The 23,880-nt window shown below is 58.0% G+C and overlaps 1 protein-coding gene across 46 annotated transcripts in view; it reads right to left on the bottom strand.

Moving 5' to 3' along the window:
* RAP1GAP (RAP1 GTPase activating protein) overlaps positions 1-23,880 on the bottom strand; it is a 65,791-nt gene that overhangs the window by 38,371 nt on the left and 3,540 nt on the right. For 19 of the 46 annotated variants that reach the window (XR_002806277.2, XR_002806280.2, XR_002806279.2 and 16 more), the window contains exons 1-2: positions 12,048-12,159; positions 9,938-9,973 (exon numbers count right to left, since the gene is read on the bottom strand). The exons of 9 other annotated variants lie outside the window; for them this stretch is intronic. Coding sequence is in view for 10 of the 37 variants with exons in the window: in XM_023635566.2 (XP_023491334.2) it covers positions 9,938-9,973; positions 12,048-12,091 (80 nt within the window). In the remaining 27 variants the exon portion in view is untranslated. Of the gene's footprint in view, positions 1-9,937; positions 9,974-12,047; positions 12,160-23,880 lie in introns of those variants that run through there. 18 more of the 46 variants (XR_011432646.1, XR_002806286.2, XR_011432663.1 and 15 more) reach the window with 1 other exon arrangement.

The following is a 23,880-nucleotide window of genomic DNA, read 5'->3' as shown; positions in this document are numbered from 1 at the left end:
GGAAACCTGCTCTGGGGTCACGGAGAGAAGAGGCCCAAGCAGCTGGGCACAGTGCTGTGCCCTGGGACCTCAGCTGTCACATCCTGGGAGCCAGGCCAGCAGGGGTTAGCCTGTGCGGGACAGGGCTGTCCGCCTCATTTGCAGAGGCAAACGCAGGCTCTGCTCCCAGCTTCAGCTCCGTGCCCTGAGCTGCTCCGGGCTGGCAGGCTGGCAGGTCCCCAGCCCCACCACTGCCACTACCCCCACAAGGCTGCAGGATCACGAGGCAGGTGGGCACACAGTGGGGCCCTAACTTTCCCTGTTGATCAACCTGTTTCTGGAAGACCGGTGCTGAGGGTCACTGGCCACCTTCTTGGTGAGAGCCAGGAAAGGCGGTGAGCACAGCTGCGTGTGCCTGAGTCTGGGGGGCCAGTGAACAGACCTAGAAGTCAGAGAGGCCTGAGTTCAAATCCCAGCTATGTCACGCTCTAGCTGTGTGGCCTGGGGCAGGACACTTCACCTCTCTGAGCCTCAGCGTCCTCAGCTGTAAAATGGCGACGGTAACTCTTCCCTGCAGGGTGGCTGTGTGAATTCAATGAGATAGGGGAGGTGAAAGCTCGCTACGCTAGAAGCCGCCTTCCGCGATCCTGCACGTGTGTGCACGGGGCATGTGCGCAAAATCAGCAGGCAGGCGGGACAGGTGCCGGATGCTTCTGCTGCCCGCTACACCAGCACTTCTGCAGCTCTGCCTGGTGGGGAGTGTGACTGGGGGTGAGGGTGTGCATGGGAGGCCCGGCAGCAACGTGAAATGTGGGTGGGAGAGAAGGCGCTCGTGTCTGGGGCATGCGTGGGTTTGTATGCGAGAGTGTTTGTGTCTGTCACGTCATCCGCCTGCCTAAAAGCCCGCATGGCTTCCCACGGCACGCAGGATCGAGCCTCCACTGCCTCACGCGGCCCAGAGGCCCTGTGTGTCTGCCCCACCTCTGGGCCTTTGCACACACTGGCCGCTCTACCCGTTACACTCTCCCTGCCGTCCATCAGCCCGCCTCATGGGCTGCCCTCTACAGCCTCGCTGGAGCCCCCTCGCCAGGCTGCCCCCACCCTGTCCGGCCTTCCCTGAAGCCTGTCCTGGGCCATCACGGACTTCTTGGTTTGGTTTACACGCGTCCTGGTGTGACTGTTAGGTCACTATCGGCTTCCCTCTTTCTAGCCTCCTCAGGTGGGGATTGGATCTGTTGGGGGCCTGGCACACGGTGGACGTCCAATTACGATCTGTGCACGAGTGAGTGTGTGTATCTAACTCTACGTTCATGACGAGGCCGTCTGCTGTGAGTAGGGAAACTGTGTGTGTGTGTGCGTGCGCACACGCACACATTGAGGGTCATCTCAAAGAACCCTGGGCCCCGTGGGCCGGCCAGATCTGGGGAGAGCCGAGGCAATCTGTGGCCGGTGCCCAGGCCCAGGCTGGCTGGGGTGAGAGAGAAGCAGGTGCAAGTTCCCCTGCCCGCCCCACCCCCCTCACAAACCCCCCCTGAAATAGTCAGGCCCAGGGTCTCTGTGCCAGACCCCAGAACACCTCTGGGCAGAGGGGCCGGCCAGGTGGGCGCCAGGCTGACCACCTGCCTGTACCCTGCAGTGAGCTCCACCCCGGCTGGCCAGAGGCCCAGCCTCCTGCCTGCACCTCCCATCTCACCCGAGGCCCAACCCAGCCTGGCCTCGCGTGCCTGCACCCCACCCCGGGGGCCCGCCTCGTGAGCAGCAGTTCTGATCTGAGAGAAGGTGGGCCCCCAACCCCCCGCCTGCTCAGCCACCTTCCCCCTGCTGCCAGGAGATGATCCGGAATGTTCCAGGTTTGGGGTGGGGGAAGGACCTTGTTCTCGCCTCAAGGCCTTTACACCTTCTCTGCCCTCTGCCTGGACTACCTTTCCCACAGCCGGCTCCTTCCCACTCAGGCCGCAGGGCCCTCCCTGGTGCCCCCAGCAAAGTCAGCCCCTGTCCTCACTACCCGTTACCCACCGGAAGTTACTTTGTCCGGTAGCTCATTTTGCATCTGTCTCCCACGCTGGAAGGTAACCTGCATGAGGCCAGACACCATGTCCGTCAGATTCGCTGCTGTATCCCCAATTCTTAGACACCACCTGGCACATGGTAGGGAGTCAAATATTTGTTGAGTGAACAAATGGCCAACAGAAGCCTTGAATGGATCCTGTGAGGTGAATATTGTCCCTGTTTACAGGTGTGGAATCTGAGGTTCAGAGAGGTTAAGTCTCTAGCCCAAGGTCACACAGCAAACAGACCAGGTCAGAATTAGGGACTATCTGACTCCGCTGGAACCCCAGCACATCAGAGTGTTTCATAGCCGATCTTCTCATTTTATAGGTAGGAAAACGAGCTTCAGAGAGCAAGAGCAATGTTTCTCCAGCTCCCCTGGGCTCAGAATGTTTCTTCTCTTCTGCAATACATGGCCTGGAAGGGCTGGGCCAGCCCTTTAAAGGCTCCTCCTCAGCCCTCTCGCTCACCCTGAGTGGGGACTGCTGACACCCCCACGGCACAAGGAAGAAACTGCGGCGCCGCAAGGGGAGGCACTGCCCAAGGCCGCCCAGCCAGGACTCCGTGCAGCCTGGCTCGCTGCAAAGCCAGCGTTCTCAGGCCCAGTGTCAAGGTCAGTGCCTGTGGCTGGGGAGCACGCTCATGGGTAGGCCAGTGTCCCTTCCCGGCAGGCGGTGAGATTCCAGAGGGCAGAGTCCACACACTGAGCAATCCTGCCCCCACTGCAGGCCCCGCACAGAAGGACAGCACGGCAATGACCGCGGTCGCTGGCATTGCCCCATGCCAGGCCCTGCTTGTCGGCCTTGGCACACATTCTCTCATTTAAACCCCACAACAACCTTCAAGGTAGGCGCTTTTATTTTCTCCATGTCACAGGCAAGGAAATGGAGACCCAGAGAAGTTAATCCACACCACACACAGCCCTGGGCCGACAGACGGCACGGAGCGGTCCCGGGGCAGGGAGGAGAGTGGGAGGGGGCCCTGGCAGGCCTGCACCTCACGGTGGCTCGGGGTTCACACCCTCGGGGCACCCACAGGAAGTCCCAACAGAGCGGGCCCTGGTGGCTGTCTCTCCCACCTGCAGCCGCTGGGTCCGGTTCTGTCCTGTGCCCAGCACGTGCCACCACACGCTTTTCTCCTCCACGCTGCTGACCTGCCGCCTCCTCTTCCTGGAATGTTCTCTTGGCACTGGCCCTCCGTCCCCACCCCAAAACACACACACAGATACACTGCTACTCGGCCCACTCCAACTTGTTCTTTGGGTTTCAGCTTCTGTGTCACCTCCTCCAGGAAGCCTCCCCTGGTTCCCGGGTGTGAGCTCTCAGAACATCTTCCCAATGAACACTCATCACCCTGATTAGGGCCACCTCCTCCTCATGTCCCCTCTGGACTGTGAGCTCCACGAGGGGAGTGGCCTCGTCTATCATCTCGTGTCCCCAGTGTCTGGCACAGGGTTTGGTTGGCTCTCAGAGGGCATCCCCACCCTAAATATCTGTTGAATTAATTTGCTGAATGAATGAATGACTGTCTCGGGGAAGAGCCTGGCTGAGGAAAGCCGTTATGGGATTTTAGAAAAGGCCATTTCTTAACCACTTCTCAACCAAACCACCTCAACAGTGCCTAAAACCCTCGTATTGGAGTCTCTCTTTGGTTTAACGGGTCTTTTCTCTCAATATGCAAAGGCTCAGAGAGAGGGAAAACATCCACTGAGCACACACACTGGACTCATTTCATGCTAAGACCCCCCTGGGGTAAGCAATTCAGTTCTCATTGCTATGCAGGCTCTAAGGTTCAGAGAGGCAAAGCGGCTTGGGCAAGGCCACAGAGCAAGAGAGAAAAGTTGAAGCTGCTATTTGAACACAGGTCTGCCTGAAGACAGAACCCAAATCTTTCCAGGCACCCCAACAGAGGGCCCTGAGTCTGAACACCGTGGGATGTGGAGGCAGGCAGGGCCAGCCACGCTGGGAACTGCGAGCTGCAAACCCTTAGTGACCATCTCTTCCTCTTTATTGTGCCGAAGGTGGGCCTGGGGAACTGCCCAGAGACGGGGCCTCACTTCCCAAGATCACACAGAAGAAGAGTGGCAGGCCCTGGACCAAACCCCATGCAGAGGGAATCTTCTCTTGTCTCCTTAAGCAGGAGGTGGCCTTTCCCGGAAGAGGGCATCTCCTGGCCCCAAAGGAAGACAGAGAGAGTCATCTAAAGGGGCTTCAAGGCCTGCAAGAGCCAAGCTGAATAAGGATGAAAAGGAGGGAGGGCTAAAAGGAGTGACCCTCAGACCAGAAAGAGCAGACCCGGAGGGACGTTGTCCCCATCCTTATCTCACTGAAGGGCCTCTGTGGGCATGGGAGACCCAGACGGTGCTTCCCGGCTCGGGCAGCGGGTTCTAAGGAAGAAGAACTTTTGCTATCCACCTGAACTCTCCAGCAATGGAATGGGCTCCTTCAAGGGCAGTGAGCCTCCCATCACCAGGAGTGAGCAAGGAAGGGCTAGTCAAGGAGCTGCTAAGAGGTCATGATGGTCTCAGCCAGGGAGAGCGGGCGTCAAGAGGTCCATGCAGTCGCCAAAAATAGAGGCGCATATTTCTCAGGAGGCCCCCAAACTCTTCCAATACTCAAGGGGGTGGTGAACCAAAGCAGGGGTTCCTTGCTAGAGAGGAAGGCCATAGAGGGTACCTCAAAGGTCTCTTCCATCTCCAAAGATTCTAGGAGGCCCAAATTCTCTGATTCTAAGATTGTACAAAGCCAGGAGTCTGGGATTCAGTGGTTCTGCATGTCAATCACTGACACTGTATACAAACTCTTACCCTGCCTGCAAGACCCTGCTTAATCTGGCCCCTCCTCTGTCTCCAAACACACCCCAGACCTCACTCTCCCTCATCCCTCCAGCCACACTGGCCTCCTCCCTGTTCCCAGGGCACATTAAGCTCGTTCCTGTCTCAGGACCTTTGCACCTGCTGTTCCCTCTGTCAGGACTGCCCCTTGCCAACTCTTCCCACTGACGGCTCTCTCAATCTTCAGGTTTTGGTCCAAATGCCACCTCCTCAAAAGGCCTTCCATGATTCCCTTTCTCCTTCATCCTCCAGCCCTACAGCCCAGGGTGATGTGCAAACTGGAGCCCCCTGCTTAGGTTTAAATCTCAGCTTTGCCAAGAGACCTTGAACAGGTCACCTACCCCCTCTATGCCTCAGTTCCCTAAACCGGGGATAATAACAGCACCTGCCTCCTGGGGTGGTCGTGAGGATTAAATCCATCAATATATGAAAGTGCTTTGGAACACAGCCCAGCATGCAGTAAGCTCCAGGGAAGGAGACCTTGTTAGAAGGTACCCTCGCTTTAAAATGCAAGGCAACCACCATGTTTGTTTTCTTGTCTATGTATAGACTGTCTCCCCTACTCCCCCCCATTTTTTTTTCTTTTGGTGAGGAAGATTGTTACTGAGCCAACATCTGTGCCCATCTTCCTCTATCTTGTATGTGGGATGCCACCTCAGCATGGCTTGATGAGCGCTGTGCAGGTCTGCGCCCAGGATCGGAACCCACGAACCCCGGGCCGCAGAAGCAGAGCACACAAACTTAACCACTACACCACCGGGCAGGCCCCCCTGCTTCCCATTTTACAGATGAGAAAATTGAGGCTCAAAGAGGTGAAGTACTGGCTGAGAATGGGGACTGGCCTGTCTCGTTTTCCAACGAATCTGCAGTCCCTAGAACTGTGCCTGGTATGCAGTAGGTGCTCAATAGTTACTTGTGGCTGAATGAATGAATGATGGACAAACAACCACAACTCCATCACTCTGGGGTTCTGTGCAGCCAGAAGCCTGCGCACCTAGGGTTCTGTCTCAGCCTTCCTCTGCCCCGTCTAGTCCCCGCTGACTCCTAACTCCCGGCTCCATCAAGGTTCCAGCCACTCTCAGAAGTGGCTGCTGGGACAGGCAGGCTAACACGGTGGGGACCAGCATCCATGCCCCTGTCCCCAGGGAGACCCCCTCCCCGACTGGGCCAGGGGCAGGAGGCAGGAGCTGCCTTGGCGCTTGCTTTGGGGGATCCCTGCCCAGAGGTCTGGTGGCAGGGGTGGGCTCAGGAAGCAGCTGCTCGCCCCCCCATCCTGTGCTCTGCCAGCTGCCCGCCGGGGGCCTGCCCACAAAATGCATAATAGATGAGGGGGCCCAGCGGGCTGTGCCTGCCTGGCATTTCAGAGCCATTAATGAGGCCAGTCGTGCTTCCTGCAGCAGCACACAGGCCCCCCAGGTCCCCGCTCAGTGACTAGAGAGAGGAGCCACCTGCGGACAGGGGCCGCCCACCCAAGCCCCCTGCTCGGCACAGGCAGCATCCAGGAGAGCGAGGGCTAAAGGGACGGGCTCAGGCCGACCACGCTGCCAGTCATGGTTCACCACGCACTGACTGTGTGCCCCCGGGCCAGCCACGTCCCCTCTCTGAGCCTCAGTTTCCTCATCTGTAAAATGGGGGATGGATGGTAATAGTCTCTACTTTGTAGAGCTGGTATAAGGATGGAATGAAAGAATTCAGCTGAAATCCTCGGCCCAGGGCCCAAGAGCCAGGAAACGCTTCCTATACAGGAGCAACTGGGACCATTACTATCAAAGGGAGATATCTCAGCGACCAGATGGGCCTTCACGGGGGGACACCCGGGGCTGGGCAGTGACCCCTGTCTTGAAGGTATCCGGGGTCATCTCGCCCTCTCCCACTCCTCCCTCATTCCATAACCAGGATTTCCCTCATTCCTGTGGCTCCCTCATCTCTGGCCACGTCCTTTCCTTGGCAGGAGAAAAAGCTGGATTCAAACCCAGCCCTCGCCAGCTCTGTGACCTTGGGCCAGAGCCTTCACCATTCTCCGTCTTGTTCTGGCCTCTAAAATGGGGACCTAAGGTCAGCTTACAGGACCATTGTCATGACTTAATAAGACCACCATAGTAAAATGCCCAGCACACTGCTGGCACTTAATCCTTGCTGGGTCCTGCCTCCTCCTCCCAGGCTCCCAGCTTTAAGGTCAAAGTTGACTCTCCTCTTCCCAGGGTATTTCCAGAAGCCCCTCTTCCCTGACAACTCCACCTAGCCATGCCCCCATCCTGATCCACTCCTCCTCCTGCCTCCCCACACCATTTGAATCCACCTTAAACGTCCAGCCCCCAGTAGGGCTGCAGAACCAGAGTCACTCACTGTCACACTAGCTCCTAATTCTCCACTGGGCCTCATTCCTCTGACATTTGTACACTTGTTCTGAGCTCCTCCACTGCCAACAACCTGCTGATGAGGGGGACAGGGGAGGGGAATCCAGCCATGATCACATCTGGCCTCTCCCAGGCTTCACTGCTCCCCTGAGCCAAGCCCCAACCTTTTCATCCTTTTTTTAAAAAGGGGTGGGGAAAACCATGCCTCCTCCAGGAAGCCTGCCCAGCTTACTTGACAAGTTTCACCTGTTCCTCAATCTGGGCACATTCAATTCAATTCCATGAACATTCATTAAGCATTTATTGGGTTTGGGTAGCTGTGCAAGACTGTGTGGAGGTCAGAGATGAGAAGAGTACAGCCCAGCTTTCATGCGACTCATCCTGGAAAGTGAGGTCAACAGTAACTCAAGCAATCTCTGCTTCCCAGGACCTCAGGCGGCAGGGTTAAGTGGACGCGTTTGAGTCACGGCCGTCAACTTGCTGAAAGATCCAGTTCCACCAACACTGCCTGGGCACCCAGTGGGGCTCAGAGGGGGAAGTCACCTGCCCAAGGTCACACTACTAGTCTGTGGCAGAGGCAGATTCAAGTCCACATCTGTCAGACTCTGAAGGCCATGCTCGTGGCACTCCCCCAGGAACGGGCACTAATGTCTGCTCTGCAGGCACGAGAACAGTGGGGGAGGCGTTCCAAAAAGAGGAAGATCGAGAGAGGGGATCAGGAGAGAAAACGCTCAACAAACAGTGACAGAGCTGGGCTGGAGGTGTGGCGAGGGCTTGGGGAAATGGGAGGGGAGGGTATGTTAAGGGGAGGAGACAACGTGAGCAAAAGCACGGAGGTGGTGCTCACAGGGCCACATTCCCATTGATCAGAAACGCGGGGCACGGGAGAAGTGGGTCCCAGGCTGGAAAGGGAGGTGGGGAAAGGCCTTGAATGTCAGGAAATCATAATTAATAGTCAAAATGACCCCCATTGAGCTCTAACTATATGCCAGGCACAGGCTCCTGGGGTAGGAAGGGAGGGCTTGGGGTTAGCACCTTGGACAGCAGCTCCAGCAAGGAGGGTGTGGGGCAAGGCATTGTGGGTAATGGGCATGTCCTGGAGATCCCAGAATCTCACTTTGTAGGTGTGTCAGCTGAGGCCCAGAGAGGGGAAGGGACTAGACCAAAGTGACACAGCCGGTTAGTTACTCTCAGTCCTGGCCCCTCATCTCTGACTCTTGGTACAGGGCTCCCTAGAGTGGGTTTTCTGGGTCACCCCTCCATCTTCAAGTCTTCCCTGCAGTGCATCCCTCATTCAGACCTGCCCTGTGGCCTGAAGGCCCTGGGACAGAGTGGGTGAGACTCTGGGCTCTGTACAGAGTCTGGAAGATCAGGATTCAAATCCCAGCTCTGCTACTCACTAGCTGTGTGCCCTCGGGCAAGTCACTTCCCCTGTCTGTGCATCAGTGTTCTCATCTGTAATTAGAGATAATAGTCCCGAACTCAGGGATGTGGCAAGGTTCTGTGAGATGACACAGTTCAAGCACCTAACAGTACTCAGTGCACAGCAGGTGCTTGACAAAGTGGCAGTTGTTAGGGTCTTGTTATTGATCTCGAAGGGAAGGATGGCATCTTCCTCACCTCCATCTCTATCTCCCCTCAACTTACCCCTGCTCCGGGCTTAGCAAACAGTCTTGCACATAGTCGAGGCTCAGAGGCACAGCAGCAGGAGATAAAGCCCAGAGAGGGAGAGTAACTGGCCCCAGGTTGCACAGACAACATCAAAAGAAAATAAAAGGGCAGGCCCTGGAGCTCAGCCTGGGCACCCCGTGTGCCTCCTGCCCCAGGCATGGCTTCCCAGGGGCCTCTGGCAGCAGGTGGGAAACGGTGCCAGATAGGAGTCATCTGGCAGCTGGAGGGGGCACACTGCAGGGCCTGGGGACCCCGGGAAGGCCTCAGTGGGGGCAGGAAGCAGAAGCCAGAGCCGTTGGAGGCTCTCCTGCTGGAGGTGAAGTGGCAGCAGGAGAAGCCAGCCGGGCCATGTGACACTGGTGCCAGAGAAGCCAGGAGGCATCCACCTGCTGGGTGGTGGGTGCTGTGAGTCCTGAGGTGAGGCCGCACCTCCACCCACTGCTCTCGGTGTTGGGGAAGCTGCCGACGCCGCTGCCTCCCTCCCTCCTGCTCCAGAGAGACGGCAGCCTCAGACAGGAAACGGGCTGCAGGAGGGGTTCTGAAGGCTGTGTGGAGTGGGCCTAGAGGGTTTGGAAGAAAAGGCTAAGGGCACCCCCAGCCGAGCCAGGAGCCACCAAAAGGTGGGAAGGAATAGGTCAGAGAAAAGGAAGAAAATGCTTTCAGGGAGGGCGTGCAATATGCCAGGGCCTGTTTTGACTGTTCGCTTGTTTATAACTTCATGCTCTGTTAAACAGGCATTTTAATCCCCATTTCACAGATGAGAACACTGAGGTTCAGAGAGGTTAGTGAATTGCTGAAGGTCACACAGACAGTGGCAGAGCTGAGATTTAACCTGACTTGCCTGACTCCCAGGGGAGTTCGAGAAAGAACTGTGGGGGAGAATATGTGGGGGCAGAACCGGTAAGAGGGTCTGCCCACCCGCTCGCCTGGAGGGGAAAGTAGGAAGGTTGGTGGGGTCTGGTCTGGCATTGTGGGGGGCGGCAATGGTTTGAGAGTGTCCTCCAGGTTCATCCAAGCAGCCCAGCCCCTCCTGAGCCCCAGTACTCACCACACACTCCGGCGAGGGGCGAAGGACTTGTCTACCCTGAAACACAGCAAGAGGGGCAGCGGGTGAGAGGGCAGCCCCTTCTTATTATCCAGCCTTGCCCAGCCCACCAGGCCAACCCCGAGTCACCACCGCCCACCCTCCCAGAGGGGCCTGGAGGAGCACTGTTTCTAAGAGGCCTAATGTACTGTCACTGTCCTCCATGGGCTGCAGGGGCCCTGACGTCAGATTAAGGACATGGGAAGGTGTGAGGTGATGGAGTAAGGAAAAGAGGCAGGACTGGGGCGTGGAGGTAGGGGAGCAGGGCCCAGGGCCAGGCTATGGGGTGGCAGCAGGGGTGGGGGTCAGCGTGGGAGGTCTTGGAACAGGTGGAGCCGGACAGTGACTACAGCAGTTTGGGGTCAGAGCAAGGATGTAGGGGTGAGGCTGGGGCCAGCTTAGAGTGTTTCCAGACAGGATTGAGGGGTGTGCTGGGGGTTTACGGCTTACAGTGGGCAGGCAGAACTGCCCCCGAGTTCCTCGGTGGCCTGCCTCCATCCCAGAGCTGGAGTCCATTCGTATCCATCCAGGGGACCAATGCCTGGGAATCTGGGAGCAGGAGACCCACGAGGTGCCTCCCCCGCCACCCCCAGAGCAGAGCCAGAGGAAGAGCTCAAGCCCCCGGAGCTCAGGGGCTACCCCCAGGCCTTGTCTCCCCCTAGTCCCTCCAGGCCCAGCCTAGGGAGGGTGTGTGGGCAGCCCCCCTCCCAGATTCTCCCCCAGTACCCTCTGAGGCACCTTGGGGTCAGGGAGGGCTGGAGAGGGCGCCACCCTCCTGCCCAGCTGGGGCTGAGCAGCTGTTGGGGCAACAACCCACCCTTGCCTCCCGCCCAGAGGCCAGAGGCCCACGGGGGAGGGGCCCCAAACCGGACTCCGCCAGCTAGGGTGTGTCTTCTAGGGAGGCAGGGCTGGGGTCCCCAGAGGACCAGCTAATGTAGATTCTGCAGATGGGGAAAGTGAGGCCGGAGAGGCCAGGACTTGCCCAAGGTCACACAACAGGACGCAGCCCGACACCCTGGGCTGCCCCTCCGCGTCAGCTGACCAGGAATCTCAGGGCTCAACCCAGGCTCCTCGCGTCATCTGATGACTAGCAGGGACCAGACAGTGGGGGCGGCCCTCTTGTCTCCCATCCCACCCAGCCCCTTCGCCTGGGGCCCTGGAGGCTGGGGTCCAGACAGCAGGGGCGCCTTGGACACAATCCCCACGGCTCAACGAGCACCTGTTCTACACCAGCAGCGTCACGGGAGTGAGCCCCAATCGCTCCGCACCCCAAAGACGGGTCCTATGTGTCCCTCTGCCCACAGTGAGGCAGGGCCTGGTGGAGGTTATGCAACTACTTGGCCAGCTGGGCAAGAGGCTCTGGGCCCCGTCTGTCTGCCCAGTCTCCTTCCAATTCACCAAACCTCTGCCTAAGGCAAGAACCCTCCCAGCCCCCTCTGCACCCCTCTCACACAGGCACTTGGGGTCAGGATGGACAGTAACCCCAAGATGGTCAAGCCACCACTCTGATCCTCGCCCCGCCCCTCCCTCCCCCAGGTCTCCAGGCCCAGGCAGCCAGCAGCCCTGGAACGGGGGATTCCTGAAAGCCAAGCGGCATGGGACATGGGCAGCCCAGGTGCCCAGGGGTGGGGGTGGGAGCGGCCCTGCTCATGGCTTCCAGGTTCCCTTCTTGCAAAGCCTCACTCCAGGGCCCAGCAGCTTCAAAGGCCAAGCAGAGGCTCCCTCAGGGCTTCCCCCGTGGCCTGCCTCCTCCCACCTCCCCTACCTGCACATGCACCCAGGGGTGCACACACACAGGCCCAGCCTGCCTGCCCACACGCCAGTCACAGACACAAGCGCTGTCACGCCCTTAGACACAGAAATGCCCACCCGTGCATTCCTGTCCTGACACGTGCGCACGGACACCCAACCGGAACACACAGCAATACACACGCAAACACACAGACCTACCAACACGGCGCGCTACGCACTGACATCAAACCGCCCACCGCGCGCACGAGCACAAATGCCCAGCCACGGAGCCGCCCGGACCCCGGCGGGCCGCAGGCGGGCGCCCCGTGCCCCGCGCACCTACCCGCCGTAGGCCCCGAAGGTGAAGCTGCGCTTCCGGCCGCTCATGGTGCCGCCGCCGCCGCCGCCGCAGCCCGCCGAGCCCGCGCCGCCTGCCCCGCGCCCGGGTCACCTTGGCAACGCGGCCGCCCCGCCCCCGGCCACAAGCCCCGGGATTGTCCGCGCCCCCGCGGGCTGCGGTCCAGCTGCGGGGGGCGGCCGCGCGCAGAAAGGGCCGCTTGTTCGCGCCGCCCTCGGGCCGGGGGCCGGGGCTTCGCTGGACTTTCCGAGCTGGGGCGGGAGCAGGGGGGCAGGGGGACAAAAGAGGGGGGGCCAGGGGGCCCGGGCGGGGCCTCAGCGGCTCCAGCGCGGGGCGAGTAGGACGAAACCGACTCTCCACCCCCAGACCGGGGGCGTACGGGGCTGCAGACCCTCTTCCATTCCCCCTAGAGCCCTCGGGCTCTGTCGGCGGATCTGTCCCCCATCATCGCGGAGTGGGGTGCTCACAGCGGGCCGGGTCAAGAACTTGGAATCCAGGGTCCCAATGGGCTGCACTGTGGGCAAGTCCCTGCCCTCCGTGCACCCCGAATTGCTCCTCTGTGAAATGGAACTGATCCACACACTGGCCCAGGGCCTTTGCAGCAACGGAGTAACGCACGGGGAGGGCTCAGCCCGGGTCTGGCACACAGTAAATGCTCAGTTAATGCCAGTTGCGAGAGCCCCACTGCTGTCAGAAGCTCGGCTCCTCACACAAGTGACCGAGGGATGGAAGGAACCCAGGCTCCCACAGCCCCTCTGCTGCCCACTCTCATCCCCCTCTCCCAGGAGCCCCCCAGTGGCCCAGGTGAGAAGGACCAAAGCTGCAGGAGTAGAGATGCCCCACCCTCTTCTGAAAAATTCATCCAGCCTACTTCTCTCAGTCAGCAACCTTCCCAGGGGGAGCTGGCCTCTGAGTCCTAAGGCCGGTCACACATTCACTCAACAAACACTCTGAGCCCCTCCCCTGCGCCCAACTCAACCACAGCTCACAGTCCAGTGCTCTGCCCCACAGGAAGCTGTATCTCCTGTCCCAAGGAAAGATGTGTCAGGGGACAGGGGACACTGGCCCTGCCCCTAGGACTCACCCACCCCTCCCAGAATGCCCACTCTGCCCCCCAAAGAGGGAGGGATTATGCCTTGAGGTTTTCTATGGGGTTTTCTGTTTAAAGGGACTGCAGGGAACAGATGCAGTGAGGGGACGAGGGAGGAAGGACGGCCAAGGGCACAAAGACAGGGCGGCAGGGATTCTTCAGAAGCCTTTCAGGAGCTATTCCGCCTGGGCCCTAGGCCAGGGCTCAGTTAGCTCCATCTTCCCCTGGGAAATGACAGGTCTGGGTACAGGGCTCCACAGTTTGCCTCACCCAGGCAGGTGGAGGTGGCACAGGAGTCTCCCCATGTCAGACATGAAGAAACTGAGACCTGACTCACAGCAGTTACTTCTCTCTTGGGGGCTCTGCCCCCTCCCCTCCCCCACGCTGGACCCCCTTCTCCTCTCTGCACACTCTGGGGGGCAGAGGAGCCCTTTAGAGGCCCTTGCAGACCTCAGAGCCTGGGCAGGGCAACCGTGACTTCTTTGCCTCTAGAACAAACCCTGGTTTGGTTCTCGGATGGAAGGCCTGGCTCCCTCTTGGCAGGGTGCTCTGCAGACAGGGCTGGGCCCCTTCTGCTCTGGACAGGGCTGCAGATTCTGGGTGGAGGGACCCCTGGGTGCAGGGCAGTGTGGGAAGCCCATCCCTCACAGGCAGTCAGGTAGGGCTCCCGAGGGGCAGGCCAGAGGCTGGCCTGAGGAGGGAGGAAGTCTTTCCTTCCATGGCAGCAGCAGCAGGGGCGCCCAGAGAGCTGGGGGGAGGGGGGACCAGGCGCCGGGCCTGGGCCACTGTGGGTGTGCACAGTGCCTGAGCTGGGACCCAGGACTCCAGCCCCTCCAGGCTGCTCCCTGCCTTGGCCATGGCCCTCAGCCTTGCCAGACTGTCCTTTCAGTGGGAATGATTCCTGAGTGGGCTCTGCATGTCCAGTTGGCATGGTGGCCAAGGGGCCTCCAATGTGCCAAGTTTCCCAGCCAGGCCTGGCCCCCGGGAGGCCCCACTGGTGCTGGGACAGTGGGCCCTTGAGAGGGACCATGGGGGCCGCAGGGTTCCCATCGAAGACAAAGAGTCCAGTGTGGGCTCCGGCTTCTTGGGCCCTGACCAGCTGCAGCTGCCTCGTTGGCAAGAGCTGGGGGTGGGGTGGGGGTGGGGGTCACGTTCCCTCCGCCAGGGGTGCTCAGGACACTCCCCGGCCAGCTCCTGGTCCCTCGGGCGACAGCACAATCTAAATGCACCTTCTTCACCTGCAAGACCACTTCTAAGAATGGACTCTGTACACTGCAGTAAGGGAGCCTGACGATGACTAGCTGAGGACAAGGGACAGGGAGGTACACCCGTACATCCTCATCCCCATGAACCATCCCAGGGATCAAATCCCAGCTCTTGCACTTGTCAGCTGTGTGACATTGGGCGAGTCACTGAATCTTTCCTTGCTTCAGTTTCTTCATCTGCAAAATGGGGCTGATGACGAAAACAACAGTACCTACTTCCGAGGGTTTTGCCAAGGATGAACTAAGTTAATACTTATGAAGCACTGAGAATAGTATTTGAATAGCATGTGTTTATTAAAACACTGGCTGCAGCATCATTTGCATTACGCTGAACTACATGAAATCACAATTTTCCTAGCTAGCAAAGATTTATTAGTAAGAGTTCTGAAACAAACTAATGGCCATCCAGAGGGAACCGGATAAAGAAACGCAGGTCCATCTATACCATGCAGCCCCATGCAGCTGTTGGAAAGAATAGAGCAGATCTACGTGTAGGCTCGTGGAACAGCTTCCAAGAAAGACACACACACACACACACACAGAGGCAGTGTAGTGAGGGCATAGGTGCTGGACCAGTCTCTGACACCTCCTAGCCATGTGACCTCAGACACATCATTTAACACCCCCAAGACCACCAGCCTCCACCGGCCCCGGTGTCAGGGGACTCACCACTCTCAATCAGCACAAAGCCAGTGCTCGGCGACTGGCACTGGGAAGTCATTGCCATCTGGGGGTGGGACAGAGCTCCCTTCCTTTCCCTCCAGCCTCTCGCCGAGAAAGCAGAGCCAGGCTGCTCCCCAGGGTCCAGGCCCTCCCTCTAGGAGGAAGCCTCCTCTTCTGGGCCTCCTAGATTTGCACCCAAGTTATTCAAACAGGTGTCGGCCTGTGTGAAGGAGGAGGGAAGGGTGCAGGGGTGGAGGGCGGCAGAACTCCCTTTCCAAGTTCACCCCTGGTTGAACTTGGAGAGTTCCACCCACCCGCCTCCAGCTCCCCCTTCCCACCCCTCGGCAGGGAAATGTAAGGGCGCAGGGAGGGCAGACTCCTGGGAGGGTCTCAGGCCTGGCTCCAGATGCGGCTGGGGGGCTCAATTCTTGCCAGGGTCCCCAGCACCCTCCTCCTGGTCTTTTCCATTCAGGATATCTGCCTGGGGCCTCTGGGGTAGGAGACAGGGTGGTCCTGGGCTTCCTGCCTGGCCAGGCAGCCTCCTGTGTGGCTCTTCACTAATCAGTTTTCCTTCCTGGGCCTCAGTTTGCTCATCTATTAAACACCCACTCTCACTTTGCTGGGTTAGAGACATAATAATGGAAAAATGCATTTGCCTTAAGAGAATCCTGTGGGCTCAAAGAATCGTTATCCTTAGCCCATGGCCTTTCTAGTCAAGCCACACCCACCCAATCCCAAGATGCTGCAAATCCTGAACTCCTGGAGGAGGAGTCTCCTAGGGGGGTCCCCAGACCCTGGGAAAGAGAAGGAGGAGTGGGTGTGGCTTGGTTCACACCCTGGCTCCAAGCAGTTGCCCAGTGAGGTTACTGACCCAGCCATTCCTTGTCCTGGCTCTGAGACCCCTACCCCATTCAATGGGTTCCTGAGACCCCTGCCTACACAAAGTGTCCCTGTCAGGGACCAGGACAATCTGGCCTGGCCAGAATGGCCAGAATAAATGCCCCCACTCTGCCCCTGACCCCTGAGCATGTGTCTCTGGTTGCCATATGGACCATAGGCCTTGAGGGCCCCTGAGAGCAAAGCCCTTTGGAAACACAGACACACGTGAGGGCACGTCTTCCTTCCTTCAATCATTCAACAAATACAAACTGAGCACCTGCTGTGTGCCTGACGCTGTTCGGGCACTAGTGATAGAGGATGAACGAGAGAGACAAGGTCTGTGTGGACCGGCGTGCACTCCCGCACAGAACTTTCACCAGGGCACAAGTGCACTTGCCCTCGTACTGTGCACAGAGGCCCCTACCTCAAGCCTACAGAGATCGTATCAAGATCAAGTCCATGCAGACATGCTCACATGAACGGCAGCCCCTGCACTGCAAACCCACGTGCACACACACATGCACAAGTCAGATCAAGCTCACCCCGACTGGTCCCACATCAGTGTGTGCTCCCCTACTGAGATGGCTGGCTTTGTACACACATGTGAACACACACTAATGACAACAGATTCATGCACAGAAATCACAGGTCCTTATATTATATCATGCTCACATAATATACACACACAGACACATGTGCACACACACACAATGGACAGCTAACTATTGGGAAGAAATAAAGGTAGGAGAGAGGATGGCCCTTTGGGGGTTGAGAAATGTGCAGCAGCTGCATCCCCAAGGAGAGGGAGGCCAAGTCCCCTCTCACACATTATAGGCTGGAATCCAGCCAAACCCCCTCTCCTCCCCCCTGCTGAGGGCATGGCCCTGTCCGCCCATTTTCAGGGGCAGGAAGGCTGAGCTGGAAGGGAGACTACTTGATGCCCAGACTTCACTCAGGGCAGTTGCGCTGACCAAGCCCTGTACCGGGGGGCAGGAGACCTGGGTTGTGGCCCCTGGCTCTGCAGGTCACTCGTGTTTCCTGGCACAAGCCCCTTCCCACTTGAGGCCTCTGCTGGTCCAACTGTAAGATGGGGGACAGGATGCCCTGACAATTCCTTAAGGTGACACCCTCCCACTCAGCCAGTCTGGGCTTCTGTGGGGCCCTCTTCACCAACCCAAGGCCTCCATTTTGGCAGTGGCTCTCAACGTGAGTGGTTCTGCCCCCTAGAGGGCATTAGGGAAATACGTCAGGGTGGTTTGGTCCTCAGCAAGTACTGGGACCACCATTGTCTTTCAGGGGGTGGGAGCCAGGAAAGCAATGCCAAGGAGAATCCCACCCAAGGAAGACTGTCATGCATCAAATATCTCCCCCCCCACACATTTACATGGGTGAAATGCTGTTTATCCCATTCTAGAACCTAACTCTGGTTTACATACAAGTATTTTTAGTGTCGCTTTAATACATACTGAGTCTCCCAAAGACGCAACTACTGGAGTCATTCTGAACTATAAGTCCGGCACAGTGGTAAGATTTTTCTGCCCTTGAGTCTAAAGGTCTGTATATAAACAGGTGCAAGCATTTGGTTACTTCATTAGGTCCTGTGGTGAGAGCACACCAAAGTATTCATCTAGGGAAGTACAGGGCTCTTACCTCCCTTAGGGCAGTATATCGTGTGGCTTTTGAAATTAGGTGTGTAGGTAGGCTTATTATGTAGGGATGCCATTACAGGAAAACAAAGAATGCTCTTTAAAAACATGTTTTGGGGGCCAGCCCCGGGGCCGAGTGGTTAAGTTCACACACTCTGCTACGGCGGCCCAGGGTTTCGCAGGTTCCAATCCTGGGCGCGGACGTGGCACCGCTCATCAGGCCATGCTGAAGCGGCGTCCCACATGCCAGAACTAGAAGGACCCACAACTAAGAATATACAACTATGTACCGGGGTAGGGGTGGGGGAGCTTTGGGAGAAAAAAGAAAAAAAAATTTTTTTTTTAAGTGTTCTGAAATGGGCCTGGGGAGTCCGCCGCGGTTCCGGGCGCCCTCAACTGGCCACCATCGGAACTGCAGGTCAAAGGCCCGGAGGACTCCAGGACCAGGGACAGCGCCCCGGGCCAGCGCCCCAGGCGGCTCTGCCGGGGAGGGTGGGGACCCTCGAGGGCGCCCGGAGGAAGCGCCCTGCGTCCCGGCCGCGCGCTCGCCACCCCTCCGAGCTCCCTCCTTCTCTTGCCCCAGAGCCTGCCCTCTCCCTTCTCCCCGGAGCGAACTGCCGTGCCTCTCCCGGCCCACGATGGCACACCTGCGCGCGCCACAATGGCGGCCCCCGTTTCACCGCCCACCTTGTTCCCGCCGCCCCCTCTCCCCCGGGACTCATTCCTTCGGCGTGCAGATCACGGAGCCGCACCTACGCGCCGGGGACCTCTGTGATCCCCACAACAGCCCCGTGAGGCAGATCGTGCAAGAGTTACATGTCAGCCATGACTGACGGGGCCACTGAAGCTTGCAGAGTAGATCCGTCTCTTCTGACGCCCGCTCAAGATATCAGCCCCCATCACACACGCGCCCCAGCTCAGTAAGAGCAGCTACTAGTTCCCGAGGCCCTGTGCCAAGCACTCTCGTCGGTTCAGTCCTTCTGACCACCCTGTAAATTAGGTGTTATCATCCCCAGTTCACAGATCAGGAAACTGAGGCCACTGAGGGGCTAAGAGGCTTGCCTGAGGGTCAGTGGAAGTAGTGTGGCTGTGAAGACCCTCTGAAGTCTTAACTCTGCCCGGAGTCACTCTCAGGGACACTCCTGCTGACAAGAAAGCTCTTCAAACAGCACACGCTGCCCTGCCCTGACACCCCTGGGGGCCCAAACACTTCCTCCGCCTCAGGGCTTGGGTGCAGTGGTTGCTCAGGGACCCATATCCCTCACAGAGGACCCTCTATCGCCCCATCCTCACAAGCTTTAGCCTAACACAGCACTTCCCCAAAGGCACACAGTAGGTGCTTAATAAATACTTTCTGCCTTCCAGGAACCAGGATTCTGAATGCATAAATACAGAGCCTGGGCACAGAGAGGGCAGAGAGAGCCTCGGGGTGAGGGCACAGGCGCGGGAGCCAGATGAGTGCTTTCCAACCCAGTCCTGAGCTGTGCGGCTCTGAGCCTCAGTTCCCTCATCTGGAAAATGGAGGTGCACGAGCTCCTGGCTCACAGGGTGATGGTGAGCATTAGACGAGGTGACACAGAGAGAGAGGACCTAGCGCAGTGCTTTGTGCCCACGAAGGGCTGGCATGGCGGTGACACACACAGAGGGAGGACCCAGCACAGTGCCTTGTGCCCGCGAAGGGCTGGCATGGCGGTGGTTGCTAATGCCATTGCTAGTAGAGTCCTCTTTGAAGTGTACAAAACCCAGAAGCCCCTGCTGAGTCATGCCCCCATTTCACACAAGGGTAAGTCGGGCTACATCATGGGCAAGCATGCCGGGCAGAGAAAGAGGCTGCAAAGGCACAGCCTTTGGCTGGGTTGGGGACAGAAGGAGTGGGAGGAACAGCCACCCTTGGTGAGCCAGAGAGTTTAGGAGGGTCTGGAGACCTGCTACCTCACTGCCTAATCTCTGACCCTCAACCCCAGCCTCTGACTCCAGATCAGCTCCCTGGTCTTCAGCATAGTAGGCATTCCATGAATGTTCAATGAATGAATGAATGATCTCCTAGGTTGGCTATGAATGAAAAAGAAGATCAAATCAATTTTATTCCTATCGTAGTACATAGAGGGGTTGACATCAGCCTGGGTTTGGAGTCAGATGGACCTGTGTTTGAATCCTTGCCTCTGTGGCTTCTTGGTGTGTGACTTTGGGCCATTTTCATAACCTGTCAAAGCCTTAGTTTCTTCATCTGTAAAAGGGGATGGTAATGATAATAGTACTCATAGGGTTGTTCTTAGGATTCAGTGTAAAATGCTTGGCCCTGGCACACGGTTGACATCAGTAAGTGGGGACTGTCCTTAGTTCTGTTACCAGACACGTGCAGCGTAGCCACACACTGAGTCAGGAGACCTGGGTCCTAGGCCCAGTTCTGCCGTCGGCCCAGCGTGACCATGGCAGGTCCCTACCCCTCCAGGCCCGTTTCTTCTCTGTATAATGAGGGCTCTCCCAGCGCCTTCTCAGGCTGGTTTTCTGGGGCAGCCTGGCCCCCACGGGCATGGGGGGTGGGGAGGCCTCCAGGGAAGGGCTCTGCCCCTCAGTCTGTCACAGCCGGCTCGGAGAAGGGGAGTGTGTTCCCAGGACAGGGAGGGAGGCGGGCATGACTGCGAGTCCCAGAGCTTCACCTGATACCTGCCCTGTTCCCACGCAGACCTCTCAGAACCAGGCCCCCAGACACTGCCGCCGCGCCCTGCCCCAGCGCAGGATGCAGTTCCGAGCCACATCACATGGGCTCGGGGCCTCAGGGGACCCAGGATGGTGCAATGGGCTCAGGGGGAAGAGAGATCTGGGTTTGGAGCCCAGTACCAAGGCCAGCTGTGTGCCCCGAGGCCCATCTCTTCACCTCTCTGAACCTTGGTTTCCTCAGACGCAAAGGGGAGAAGAGAGTAACAACCACGACGTGAGTTCCGCCAGCCCCAAGGGCTTGGCACGCATCGGAGACAACCCAGATGTGAATTGCTACCATTGGGCATAATCATAATAATTACTATCTGTAAAACGAGGGGGTTGGACCAGCTGATCTCCGTGGGCTCCTCTCCAGCTCTGATGCTGAGGATTTCTTGGTTTCCGAGCTGGGAGTTCATGCAGACAGAGGGAGCCGGGAGAAGCCAGGGCCTGTGGGATTGTAAGTCCCTGGAAACCTCTGCGAACAAGCCTCCCCACTCATCCTCTTCCTCCAACTCAGCCAAGCAGCTGAGCCCCAGGGACAGGCCACGGGGAAGGGAAAAGGGAGGGATGAGGAGCCGGGAGGTTCAGGGCCAGGTCCTGGGTGTGGGGACAGCCCCAGAGTTGGAGCCCCACCCTCGCCCCTGCCCAGAACTACCCCATTCCTAGGGCACAGCCCACTCCTGTCTATTGTGCCCTCCCCTCCCCCATCTAATTCTGCATTCAGTACACCCAAGTGGTTAAAAGTGGAGTCAGACAGCCCGGAATTCAAATCTCATCTCCAGCCATGCACTAGCTGGGTGACCCTGGGCAGGCTACTTAACCTCTCTGAGCCTAATAACGGTTGCTCTGAGGATTAAATGAAGCAGATTCATGGAAAGTGCTTAGCACAGGGTCAGCATACTGTCAGTACTCAATTAATGCCCTACCTACGTTCAATCACTCAGCCTCCATTCTGCTTCTCCCCTGCCAGAATCCTCCTGGAGTCCCTGAGCCAGCTAGCCCATTCCCACCTGGCTGACATAGGCCCCGATGGCATAGTGAGTGGCCAAGGGCAGGGGGCAGGTCCCAGGTTTCTCTGTCTCTCAGAGGACCACAGAGGGCCACACTTCTCCAGGCAGGGAGGTCTGGGGGCCTGCCCAGTGACTGGGACAGGTGAGGGTTCTGGCCCAGGGGCTCTGTCCAGTCCTGTTTCTGGGGTCTTGAAACCCTGGGGGAGGGATCACAAAGGCACTTCTATGCACCTGGAAAAGCTCCCATATCTCGGGTGGAGGCGGGTGGTGAACGGGCTGAGCCTGGAGCCCACCTACCAGAGCCTTCGGCTGTGCAGAAGCCACAGCCTGCTGCCCCAGCTGGCACGAGGCTTGTGGCAGTCTGCCAGGGTGGACAGCCTCCCTCCGGACCTCCAGGGTCAGGAAGAGGCAGCAGGGTCGAGGGCTTGCCCACCATCAGCCTGGGCCTCGGCCTGGCAGCCCCTTGCGAGTCAGTGACACGCCCTACTTTTGAGACTGGGGGGCAGTCTGCCACTGAGCTGGCAGCAGAGAGAACTTCCCAAGGTCACTCTCTATCAGCCACCTCCACCCCAGCCCGAAAGCCCTGACTCAGAGGAGCCTTGGAGAGGGCTGTCCTCCGAGCCGGGGATGGGGGTGTCTTCCCCTTGCAGACTTGGGGCCGAGATCCCAGGAGCAGAGCAGAGGGCTGGGCCCACATGCTCACCCCTCCACTCCCCGCAGCAGCCTGGCTGCAGCCGGCATGCAGCTCCTGTGGCCTCCAGAAGGTCACAGCCTCTCTGGCGCCTCAGAGTCTGTCCTCACTCGCTGTTCCCCCAAATCCCAGCAGCCCCCAATTCTCAGGGGAGCCTGGGGAACAGGTAGTTGCAAGAAACAACACGATTGCCCCCGAGACACAAACAGCTGAGGCTCGTGCAGCACTTGCACAGCTCAGGCCCATGGGAGTCATACCACAAAGATGGAAACTGCATCCTCCCATTCCACAGATGGGAAGGGAGGCTGGAAGACACGGGTGACTTGCCCAAAATCACCCAGCTAGCGGGGTGGGGTCAGAGGGGAACCCGGGTCTCCTGTATTTCAGCACAGATGACAGCCCCCTAGCTCCTGACCGGTCGGTGCCTTGCTCCTCTCGCTTGCCCAGAGGATGGAAGATGCTGGAGTCCTCTCCTTTGCATACATGGGGAAAACGAGACTCAGAGAAACAGGCCGTGGAGCCATGCTTACACAGCAGGGGCAGGGAAGAGAATTGGGCCAGGCTAGCTCCCCATTTCTGGCTGGTGAGCCTGGCCAGGTACCCAAGGCCTGCCCTCAGAAGGCCCAGCCCGTCACTCCGATGGTTTCCCCACTGGCTTCAGGGAAATGCAAACTCCTCAGCCTGGCATTCAAGGCCCTTAATAAACTGCCTCCAGCTCATCCCTACATGCCCCTCCTGTTGAAGCCACACCAGTGTCCCATGAACAGCCACTACTGCCATTTACTGACCACCTACTATGTGCCAGGCACTGACTCCTCAAGGCAAAAACTACCCATCACACATGGGGATAGCAATGCCACCTGCCTTGGAAATATGAAGTTAGGGAAAAAATTCCCGCTACGCCCAAACAGTGAAGACAAGGCTTATTTTTTCTGGCTCTAACAAAATATTTGAAGTTTTTACAAAAAATTTTTCTCCATATTTTCCTCTTGTTTGTTTTTCCTTCTGTGCGTTCATGTCTCTGAGGGAAGCTCTGTTTTCCGAAGCAGCTCCCAGCCACCATGTCTGGTCTGCACAAACAACACTCCCAGGTAGACAGGCAAACAAGGGCTCTGTTCTATGGAGGAGGAAATGAGGCACAGAGAGAGTAGGAGACCTCTCCAAAGTCACACAGCAAATGAGGCACAGCGAGAGTAAGTGACTGGTCCAAAGTTGCATAGCAGAGACTGGACTTCGATTCCCGACGACTCTCAGCCCATCTCCCCAACCAATGCCCATCATGCGCTGGGCACTGCCCTGGGCATTTTCCTGCATTAGCCTTCTTAACCATTGAAACAACTCCATCAGGTACATAAAGTGGGTGATCCCCACTTTACAGATAAAGAAACAGAGGCTCAGAGAGATGGAGTAACTTGCCCTAAGTTGTGCGGTTAGTCAGTGGCAACTCAGAATTTGAATTCAGCTTTTCTTCTTCCAAAAGGGGGCCCGAGGGACAGTGGCCCACCGTGGCAGGGCTATTTACTAGCGGAGTGGGCAGGTCACTTCACCTCTTTGAACCTAACCTCCTAATCTGAGACAAGGTCACAGTAACACCACACTGGGTCTGGTAGGGCCTGAAGGATGCCACACCCAGTTCACAAGTGTGTCCTTGGTGCCTGCCGCACTTCCCAGGACACACTACATGGTCAATAAACGCTTAGCTAGTGTGCAAACGAGGTCCCCACCGTTGTGCCAGCACACGGCAGGCACGTCACAGGTTTGGCTCCTTTTTCCCAGTGAGTAAGGCTGGTATCCCAGTGGGATCTCCCTGTTTTGGGGTGTCTCCCCACCAGCAACCCCTCTGCCTTTTCTCCCTTCCTCCTCTCTGACTC

Source organism: Equus caballus, chromosome 2, assembly GCF_041296265.1.
Source record: "Equus caballus isolate H_3958 breed thoroughbred chromosome 2, TB-T2T, whole genome shotgun sequence".
NCBI classification, from domain to species: Eukaryota; Metazoa; Chordata; class Mammalia; order Perissodactyla; family Equidae; genus Equus; species Equus caballus.
Note: the sequence above shows the minus strand (reverse complement) of the source record. Positions and strands in the feature narration are given on the sequence as shown.